At 37.6% G+C, this 11622-nt stretch overlaps 1 protein-coding gene across 1 annotated transcript in view; it reads left to right on the top strand.

Annotated features, from left to right (window-relative positions):
* The window catches only part of LOC118324458 (metabotropic glutamate receptor 4-like), a 113167-nt gene that overhangs the window by 95904 nt on the left and 5641 nt on the right, over positions 1 to 11622 (top strand). The window contains exons 6-8 of the mRNA XM_035656810.1: positions 914 to 1114; positions 6528 to 6664; positions 8432 to 9367. Of these exons, the coding sequence (XP_035512703.1) occupies positions 914 to 1114; positions 6528 to 6664; positions 8432 to 9367 (1274 nt within the window). The remainder of the gene's footprint in view (positions 1 to 913; positions 1115 to 6527; positions 6665 to 8431; positions 9368 to 11622) is intronic.

Consider the following 11622-nt stretch of genomic DNA (forward strand, 5'->3'; position numbering starts at 1 on the left):
TTAACAGTTTTAAAGCGATAGTACAACCCCAGCTATGATTAATACACACCTGTCATAACTAATTACATTAATATTGAAGAATGATTAGGCCTGTCTTGCTGTGTCTTCCACTCATCCTCTACCACTTTATCACACTCTGTGCTCTTGATTAATTGATGTGAGGTGGCACGTGACTTTGTGAGGATAAACACTAAGAGATGATACAAGACCAGAGAGCACTTGGAGAAGGTTCCCTCAATTATCAAAGCACATTTCCAATATATGTTTGTATTAAGGGGAATTTCCCTATTATAATTATATTAAGATATTTGCATGAGGCCACACAGTATTTCAAATGCTGTTAGCTGCATTGCAAAAGGCAGATTAAGATATATGACACAAAAAGAGTCTTGTGGAATAATCTTGGGGTCAGGGTTAGGGTCTAATCAGTGATTGACAGACCATAATGAGAAAGGCTGCACACGTGACCATTTTGGATTTTGTGAGAGGAGATTCTGTGATTGATGTCTAGAATAAATAGCATATAAATAGTTGTTAACATGCACAATTCAACGCCAATCTCTAAATAAATTAAATATGGTGAAAAAAGATGGGTTCACAATTGAGTAATCAGGCCTCTTGAAAGGCTATCATTTGCTTGATTTTACACATCTAGCAATCACTGTTCTTACATTTTTGATTGATTGTAGAGCAGCTTTTTTGTTCTGAATATTATGTCATATCAAATATTTTAGTCTTGATTGCCTGTCATGATTGCAATGACTCAGCCAGTAAAACACAGATGGGAACATATATATGTTCAACTAAATCAGTGATCATATTGTTTGCAGTATTTACAAATTCATCAAGTCAGTCCCAATGGGACCAAATTTTATGAGTTGTAATTGTTGTGTTGTTAATTTTTTTCTTCTAGACCACGAGCGGATCGGGAAAGATTCATCGTACGAACAAGAGGGGAAGGTTCAGTTTGTGATTGACGCAGTTTACGCCACGGCTCATGCCCTACATAACATGCACAAAGATCTTTGTCCAGGAAAAGTCGGCCTCTGCTCCAAGATGGAAACCATCAACGGCACACTGCTGCTAAAATACATCCGCAATGTCAACTTCACAGGTATGTACTCCTAATTCCACCTAGGTAGGCTCACATAAAGCACAAATTGTTAGTGCTAACCAATTTTGCTACCTTTAATTTAAAACAAAAACAACCAAGTCCCACTAAGTATTCTGCTAAATGTATATGATATCATAAGAAATCAGTTTATTTGTAGTAAAGCTATCTCAGATAACTATCATTCTGAGGCATTTGTGTGGTGAAATCTGAAGCAACTTGTATGTCCTATTTTTGGGTTCACCAACATGCTCATGCAGAGGCTTTGTGAGTACAGTGGTCTCCAATTATCAGGCTACTGAATGTAAATTACTCTCAGCAAGTATAAGAGGCTGAGATCCGTAGGAGGGTTGACAATCAGCAGCAGAACAGCATGTTTTATCATAGCTGATGATACGCAGGAACTGTGCTTTGTGAGATTTCCCGTCTTATCTTGTCAGCATTGAATCGCCCACGCAAAAGATCTCCTGCTTAAAGTGCATTGGCAGTGGAGTTAAAATTGTACAAAAATGAGAGGGGAGAGTTAACAGACAGCACCAGCTAAAACAGGCATCAGTAGTTTTTCAGTGGCTGTTCTATGTACACTTAAATCCATTTTTTTTGCATTACTGGCAAACACACAGAAATAGGTAGTTTAGTGCAGGTAGAGTTTAATGCACTTATGAACGCATGACACAGGTCACATGGCTTTGACCCTTGCATTTTATAAGTCATTCCCTATAAAAGTATCAGCTGAACACCTAAAATGTAACAGAGAGCTAAAGGTTTGACCTCACTTTCTGTCCAACATCTGTTCCACTAGCTTCTGCAACTTGATGTGATCCCTTATTGAGCATGTCTCTTGTTTGTATTTCAGAAAAAACTAAGAAAATATTGTGAAACAAATTGGCATCCACTACTAGAGCTAGACGATAATCAGCCAGGCAGATACATGAGCTGATATATTGTGTATGCGTTGGCTGATAAGTAACAAGAAATTGCAATACTGAAATGCCAAACAAGGTTCAAGGTAATTTAGAAATAGTGTCTCTGTTAGATAGTTTTCCACCAGAGTTGATATTTCAATGGTGCTTCAGCTTGCTGTGGATTTATCTCTTTTGTCAAATATTCTAAATTTGATTACATAATCAAATTGCAAAACAAACAAAAACATTGAAATCCTTTTCTATTCTTTGTAAAAGTGAAATTGAAAATATAATTTCATATCTCTTGCCATGTCTTGTCTGTTATTTTCGTATCTTATTTTCTGACTTGACTGCCACACCATCCATTTTAACAGGATGGGGTATCCTCAATTTCAGAGTCTTCCCTTATTGCTACCGTTGCAAGTGACATAGGACACAAGTCAAAAGTGTGCCACGATTAATTTTTAATCTCACCAATTTGAATCTTCACATATTTTTAGCACAATTGAATTGTTTCACGATATATTCTTACATTCCTAACTAAGAGTGTAGAAACTGATATTTAGAGGGTCGAAAGTTTAGGTTTTAATTGAGCGTCTGAACACATGATTCAAAAACAGTAACACTTTAACATTGCAAGTAAGATGCACTATAAAAACTTTGAAAATTACATGTACAGAAAAGATACATACATAGGGAGGTCATGGAACCAGCATGCGCATGAATTTAACCTACTGGCTGGTGAAGAAATAATGAAAATGTACACAGAATGGGGTCTTACTTGGTCAGTGTTAGTGGTTAACAACTTGGGCTAATTATATGTCAGATGAGTAGAGGGTCAGAGTGTTCATGCAATTAAGCAGAATGTAATGAGAGCAGTTTGACACTGTCTTAAACCTGCTCTACCCTCACAGATGATTATACAGTAATGGATACATTTATTTGTATGACAATTACAGAGTGGGATCTTTGTGTGAGAGGCAGTCATGCCACTGCAAGTACATGACAGGAATAATTTACAATAAATTAGATTAAAAAAAATTGATACTGGAGAAAAATGTACAAAACTGTTAAAGGAAAAGTCAGGATTTGGCATTTATTTCCTGAAAGGTTTGGTTTATAGATTTTAGAGTTTTATAGTAAAGACAAAGTAGGAAAACAAAGAAACATGAATATGAATTAAGTGTGTGATTTTTTTTTTCAATAATGTAGTCAACATAACCTTTATATAATAATATAATAAAGGATAACTTGACACTTATGTTTGCAGCAGTTAGCTTTCATCCTTAATGGACACAAAGGAAACTCTGCACCACTCAGCACTGTTTTATTGTATGCCCCATCTTCAAAGTCAAAACATTGTTTACCTGTTCCTGAGTGTGCTTATTACTATGTAAGCAGGTCAGTCCTCATTTGTGTAAAAGAAAAAAAGAAAAAAAATGTTTGGAGTTGTATCCTGAAGTCATATTAAACAAATATGACTTCAGGATAGTGTAGATCAGTTCTTCCAGCATTGGAGTAAGCTTTACTCTGAAATGCTGTAAAACAGGTTACTGTTACAGAATTAAACTACAGTTATTTATACATTCCTTTATTCACTGTGTTATATTACTGGAAGGCTTGTCAGCACTAAAGTCATTGGGGTTACAACAGGGATGGCTAGAAAAATCAATGCTGCACATTACCGGAATACTGTCTTGCTTTTAAGAGTCTTTGGGCACAGAGGAATGGAGGATTTAAAAGGTTTGTAGGAAAACAACAGGAATGTCCACATGATCCCAGTGTATTCTGGGAATTGCCTGTAGACATCCATGCTGACTAAAGGAAAGAGGAAACCCAAGCACTACAGATACTGTAGATGAAGTTGATACCTATTGATGCATGGTATTGAGATTGTGATCCCAGTGATGCTGAACGAAACTGCTGCCTGTTATATTCAGAAATAGTTCAAACTCAGTGGTCCTTAATGCTATATTTCCTCAGGACATTTTTTTTTACAAAGTAACCTTGCAAGACATAAACTTGATAGTAAAGCCCTGTTAAAAGTGTTGTGATTAAAGGTTGGCTGTAACTGGGTTTAAACAGTCATGTAAAGCTGTTTTCCTGAGGTTTGATTTATTTTAATTTAATATAGAAGTAACTTCAATTGCATGATCATATGTTAAAGATATATGGTGGAGTAATTAGCAGTACATTAATTAAGCCATGTTAAAAGGGTTATGCTGTGGATGTGTAGCACAAATAACAGCCCCTGTTTTGCATCTCTCTGTTCAAACCAACACCAACTATTACCCCAACCTATAATAGGATCTCAAATTATATTGTTGTATAATGCTTAATAATGGATCTTGCCCGTCCAGGGAACTAGGAATATTAAGCACAGTACAGCAAATTGTGAGGGTATAATGCAGTTTGAAAGACTAAAGTATTTCTGAGGTCAGTGTCATAAAAGAGGGAACACTAAAAAGATAATTTACCCCAGCGTTGGCCCTCAACTCTGCCTAACTGAATGACTAATTACCATGTAAGGCTCAGCCTCCATTTGGAGTAGAAATAAATTACAGTCTCTGACAGCTTTGAATCTTGGTGTTTTTAAATTATTGCTTTGTATCTATGAAGAGAGCGTGGTAATTCTGTTTTCCTTAGCGTGTATCTACAACCCATCAAAGAAGTTGAGTTCACTGATGCCACCTCTGCACTTCTAAAGTGAAACTAAAGTTCAGTGGCAAAATCTCTATCTTATTTTGATCAGCACATTAGATTTCTTATGGCTATGGCTAATGGCTTTTAATGGAGTGAAAAATTACTGTTTTGTTTGATTACATTATCAATTCTTGAGAGAAATAAAGTAGAGGTCGAATTGTCTCTCCCTCAATAAACTAGCTTTAAAATGGACAACACAGCTGAAATTCACAGCCACACACAACTGCAATGAATGTTTATTTGCTTGCATCTGATTTGAAATGCATGTTAAACTGTGCCTACACATTGCCCTGCACACATTTTCCTTCTCCACACAGTACAATTGTGTTAATTCAGCTCTCAATGCATTAACATAGAGTCCTACACACACACACACACACACACACACACACTGTTATAAACTACATTTAGAGTTAAAATAATTTTATTTACCATTTTATTTTCAGTGCATTTGGGCAGAGCAGCAGCTGCTAGCAGTATATGGGTTTTCCTAGATTACATTGCTTTCATTACTAAGAGTTATCTTGTGTAGTGTTTCCTCAAAAATATCAGTTGTTTAATAAACAAGCAGTTTGTTATTTTTGGCCAGCTTTGCATGAAACCTGCGATGCCTTTTTGCAAGTTAAGAGGTGAAACTAATCGATTAAGGAAATCAAATTAATAGAAACATACATCCCACTCAATTCCCTGTATTGCTGAGATGGGCAAGAAAGGTTTCATAATTGCACATGAATGCCTGCTGTTGTCTTACACATGCCCTCTAGATAATGCAGCAGGATGATGGTAATGCAATTAAATCCTATGGGTTTTAAACAGAATTCTGACACACACATATCCGCAGAAGTGGAAAAATAAGTCTGGTCACATAGCTTGACTCACAGGTTTCCAGCTCTGACTCACAGGTTCAAACAACAATCAATACTGTGACCTATTAAGGTGAACAAAACAATCACATAAATATTTCCCTTTATTCTCATGACAGAACAGAGTGTAGTCAATAGTTGTGTAACATGAACATATCTCTCCCAAATGCTGGAAAACTGTCTGGGCATGATGTATATCCCTATTCTTTTGCAGAAAAATGCAGTCAATGATGTAGCACTAGAATCTACTGTACACAACATCCAAATATTGACTGTGGGCAATCCAAAACACATTTCAGCTACAAGTTAGCTAAGGGCTTTTTTTTTTTTTTTACTTTTCAGCCCCCATTTCAACATGTTACAATATTGCTGAGTATAAGGAGATTGCATCAAAGGAGAAGAAAGCACATTTTATAGGCCCAAATAGACAGAGATGGGGATGCTATTAATGGTCCTTTCCTCAGAGACATTCTGTGGTGGTCTCAAATCTGTGAATCCTCGTTCCCTCATACCGCAATTTGATAACAAGTGGTGAGGCTGGAGAGGGGGTTTGTAGGTCTGCTCTGAGAGAGACCTCAAAGTGGTAATCAAAATCAGTGCTGTCGTTCGTTAGCACTCTGAGTGGGGACCTTGTGGATAACAAGCAATGGGGCAATAAGCAGAATGAAGGAGTGTGAAATGATATGGGAACATGAACAGACAGCAGCCCTGGCCCTCCTCAAAGGACCAGGAAAACATGGCTGTCAAGATATATTTTGCTCCCATCATTAACATTATTACAGAATTGGCTTGAAGTCCCCTTGCAGCCTCATTTAATCTCAGAGCATTATGAGAATAATGGCTTGAGTTTGTATTGTACAGCACTGGAGTTGAAGCTTTAAGTTTAAATCTGTTTCTAAAACTAAAATTATAACAGCAGTAACGGTTTTTTTTTTTCATCCGCAGGAATTGCTGGCACCCCAGTGGTCTTCAACGTGAATGGAGATGCTCCTGGTCGCTATGAAATCTACCAATACCAGATCACAAATAACACCACAGAATACAAGATCATTGGTCACTGGACAGATCAGCTGCACTTAGACGTATGAATATTTGAAATATTACTTCAAATATGTATGAAAGACTGTATGCTTGACTTTTCTAATAACTCGACTGACAGATTTTTGTGCCGGTCATTATGCTCAACATCCACATCAGACTGTGACAATCAGCCAAAAATATTCATCAGACACCCCATATTTGGCTGTTACTAATTCAACTCATTTAATCTTGACGAGAAAATCCAAAAAGCACATGGCAATAAAACTACAATCTGTAGCTTCATCAACTGGAGAGATGGGTGAACATGAGTCCCAGAGATATGTGTTAGAGGAATTCAATGGCATTAGACATAACATAGAATTTGTGACAATTATTTACAAAAAAAAATTTGCAATGAAACACAACCCTCATCAATTAGGACTATTGTCAACATGATCTCAAAATATACTTTCTCATGTAAGTTTATTTTCCTCCAGCAGTACCAAAGCAGCCTCCGTACATCTTAACTTGCAGCCATATTATGTGACATTTACTGTACAGCAACTCTAACATTGCCACATATAATAGAGCTTCATTTATTCACCTTCCCATAACTTATCACTGTTATGAAAGATTATTCTAAATGCATCTTGTTTATGTTAAGTTTTATAGGGCAACAGTCAACATAATAATATTAAGGATAAATCACCTTATTTCTGGTTGGCTTTAGAATTTATAAACATACAGGCAACAAAAGCTTTAGGGCATGTTGTACAGTATTTTCATTTCCATTTCTAGTCACGGTTATTCTGATATGAGTAGCTCTACAATGTAGTAAAGACACAAAGGACATTTTATTTGCATTAACCTTGTTTTAATTTGCAATCATTACATGATACAGTAATACACCAGTTTCCTTTTCAACATATGCATATGCATGGAGCACATAGTCTGCTGTGATTGCTTTATTTTAAATGTCAAACTTTAAGGGACAATGTGTATGCATATGTTTTGTTGTTATGCATCATTTATACATGAGCCCCTAGGCATTCTTATTATGTTTACCCACATGCTGTCGGTATGCCATTAGATTATCATAGATATCAAGGTCCTGAGTTACTGCTGTATCGACTTATCAGCATCACCTGCATGGCAGAGACCTCCAAGGAAAATCAAGAATGCCATATGGAGATTTTTTTAGATGCAAAACGAATCATCTAAACCATCCAGATGTTTATTGGAATAATTACTATAACTGAATATTGCCCATCCCTTTCCACACCCTATTTTACTTAATAAGGCCTCTTAAGAAAACTGTGGTGTATTAAAAATAAATAACATCAGTGCAACAGCACAGGCACACGATACTGCACTCCGCTGTGTTGAGACTGCAGTACCACGCAGCTAGACTCTATTTACTTATCTTTTCTCCAGTAAGTGCAACAATCCTTGGAAGTAATTAAACAGCAAAGTTGTTTCCTGTTGAGTTATAATTCAATGAGTTTACACAATGATGTCTTGATAAAAAGACTGAGGCTTTCATGTGGTGAATATCCCATTTACAGTTTGTTCATTCTATCATGCACTTCTGTGTGTGTAAACTAATCTACCAAGTGTTAATTGAATTGTGTCCTCATGCATTATGTAGCATGTTGTTTAATATGTAACTAGTGTAACATTATGAAGTAAATTGTGCTAATGTTTTTGCTAAAATGACTTGGCACAGTGTTTATTTACCTTTGGTTTAATACAATAATGTTAGTATGGTGAGGCGGAATAAACTGGTAATTTCTGCAAATTTCTCTCATGTCTTATACGTTTCCCTTCAGACCAATGAGATGCAGTGGCCTGGTGCAACACAAGAAGTCCCCTACTCTATATGCAGCCAACCCTGCCGTCTTGGGCAGCGCAAGAAGACAGTGAAGGGAATTCCATGTTGCTGGCACTGCGAGAACTGTGATGGTTACCAGTATCAGGCAGACACTTACACCTGTAAGATGTGTCGCTTTGATTTGAGGCCAAATGAGAACCACACTGGCTGTGATCCCATTCCCATTGTCAAACTGGAGTGGAGCTCCCCGTGGGCAGTCATCCCTGTCCTCATCGCTGTCCTGGGCATCATGGCCACTCTGTTTGTGGTCGTCACCTTTGTACGCTACAATGACACACCCATTGTTAAGGCATCAGGTCGAGAACTGAGCTATGTGCTGCTGACAGGGATCTTTCTGTGCTATGCTACAACATTCCTCATGATCTCTACTCCTGATGTGTTTATATGCTCCCTGCGAAGGATTTTCCTGGGCCTGGGTATGAGCATAAGCTATGCAGCACTGCTTACCAAGACAAATCGGATCTACAGGATTTTTGAGCAGGGCAAGATGTCGGTCAGTGCCCCTCGATTCATCTCTCCAGCCTCCCAGTTAGTCATCACATTCAGCCTGATATCAGTGCAGCTCCTTGGAGTGTGCATCTGGTTTGGTGTTGACCCATCACAAGCAATCATCGACTACGAAGACCAGCGTACAGCCAATCCTAAAAAGGCCCGGGGTGTTCTGAAATGTGATATATCAGACCTGTCCCTCATCTGTCTGCTGGGTTATAGCATGCTGCTGATGGTCACCTGCACAGTTTACGCCATCAAGACCAGAGGGGTTCCCGAGACTTTCAACGAAGCCAAGCCCATCGGCTTCACCATGTACACCACCTGCATCGTATGGCTTGCCTTTATCCCCATCTTCTTTGGGACCTCACAATCAGCAGAAAAGGTAAGTATTCCATGTCAAATGTGGTGCAAATATAAAATAACCAACAAAGTTTTTTCCTATTTTTACAATTCATTGTTTTAAATTAGATGTTAATGCAGTCAATAAGCTTTCACAGATTGTTCTGTAATTACAAAGAGCACCATGGTAGCTAGTCAATTAAATTCATACATGCATGTCAGATGTCAGTTGTCCGATTAGAGTTCTTTTACATTTCCTGTGTGCCTCATTGGGAAGAAAATGGCTACTTAAATTATGTTTGTTGTATAGCATCAGCCTCTTGTGTTTGTGGATGCTGCTACTATTCATCATGAGATGATGGGCTTTGTGCTCCACTGTGGGGATTACAAGGCTTTTAGAGTCGACTTGTAAGAATAATTCATTCACCTCAAGTTTGCTTGGATATGTTTTCTTTAATTGTGTTTCTGTGTGTGTGATTGATTCAGCCTCACTGGGTGGGAATACCGAGTAGTCAATCATTGCACATTCATGCACACAGAAATGGATAACGCAGGTTTGTGAAGTAGCATAAAATTACTGTGGCTGTTGATGTTTCTTGTCAGTTGAAAGTGAATCACAAATTACCTCTTACAAGTGGTAATTTTGAGGTTGCTCAACACAGATGTACATTTAAAAAGCAGAGAGTGGAAATGTCAAGCTACTGATCGCAGTAGAAGCATCAGTATGGGAATGCCATGGTGCTGCACAATAACAAACTTAATAGCAGCCTTTAAATTGCCAACAGCGAGTGTTAAAAGTCAAGGTAAAGTATGCATGGTTGGGGGCAAAGTGATAGTAAAGGCAAATTCACCTATTAAAATATAAATAGTGTTTCTTCCCTTTTTAGGGAGGGACACACTTTGTTCTTCTTAATTTAAACAAAATATAGTTGTAGTGAACCAGTAATATTAAGAACAATATCCAGTTGCTCCAGTAAATGTTTGGTGACTATCATTCTTCCAAATTACACATTTTATTACAGCAGCCCACTAGTAACGTTAGATAAATCTGACGCATCTATAATCTAAAACTTCAGTCATCTGAACTTTATCAAGCTGCCAAGTAACACAGGAAGTTCGTTTCATCATGGACATCAGGAAGAGAGAATTGGAAGAGCAAAACACTGAGGCTTGAATCATGTGTTTAAGCCTCCTTTGCTCTCTGTCTGTCATCCTGCCATTCTTATTTCTGATGTAAAAACGTTTTCCCCAGTAACTACATTAGTCCATGCATGGAAACACAGCCAGTGATGAAACAGGCAGCCAGATACGAATAATCTGAAGAGCAGGTGGATAAACTGTGAGGGGAAATCATTCTCTAACAGGTCTTCAAGCCAAAGCCAAGTGGTGCTTACACAAATCAGACTTGCTATCTTGTATCACAAAGAATGAAGGTCATATCAATTTACACTATCAAATAAAACATTAGACAGTCTAACTGTAGAAGAACACCACAAACTATAAGTGATTACAATAAACACCCTATCACGTTGAATAGTTGCTCTGCAAACTTTGTTTTATTTTTCAGTTTTCAAGGAACTATTTACTTCTATTTACTAATTCTTATTAAGTGTGAATATTTATAAAATGTATTTGATTTATTGAAATACTCATTATTTAATAATAACAAAGCATAATATTCCCTGACTTACCATGATGTGGCCCCTTTAAACTGTGTTGTCCCCATTCTAAATAAACACTTACGTTACCATTTTGGGGCCAATCCAAATTAGAATTAATACGCTTTTCTCACAGCAGTAACTGTGACTCATCATAGTAACAAAAGCAAAGGTGCGTTACTTTGGTAGCACATTGGAAATGACAAATTGGAAAAGCACAGGTGTTACTAATGGCAATAATAATGGCTTTGTTGTCCCAGTGTCCCAGTAAGCCATGACATTGTGACAGTGAGCCAGCATGCACAATGCTAGGGCCGTGAACCTGAAGCAGCAACTGTAAAAGGAATACAGCGATCATTGATTTTAATATTTACACCTGTCCTTTTTCTTCTCATCTGTGAAAATTTAGCAAATAATTTTGTCTAATTTCTTCTACATTCAGAAAACTCTAAGCCAGAATATTTGGGTACAAGGACTCGGTAGAGCTGTGGAAGTGCGTTCCTGTTAACATGCTTTGCATATAGGTAGAGACAGCTTTGGCAGCTGTCTGGACAAGGGATTTGATGCCTAATGACAAAAAGGAGCAATCCTGCTTCAAAGAAACTTCATAATGGCTCAGCCCGCTGAGGTTTCTGTTCCC

This window comes from Morone saxatilis, unplaced genomic scaffold (genome assembly GCF_004916995.1).
Source record: "Morone saxatilis isolate NCDOM2014 unplaced genomic scaffold, NCSU_SB_2.0 Contig15, whole genome shotgun sequence".
Classification (NCBI taxonomy): Eukaryota; Metazoa; Chordata; class Actinopteri; family Moronidae; genus Morone; species Morone saxatilis.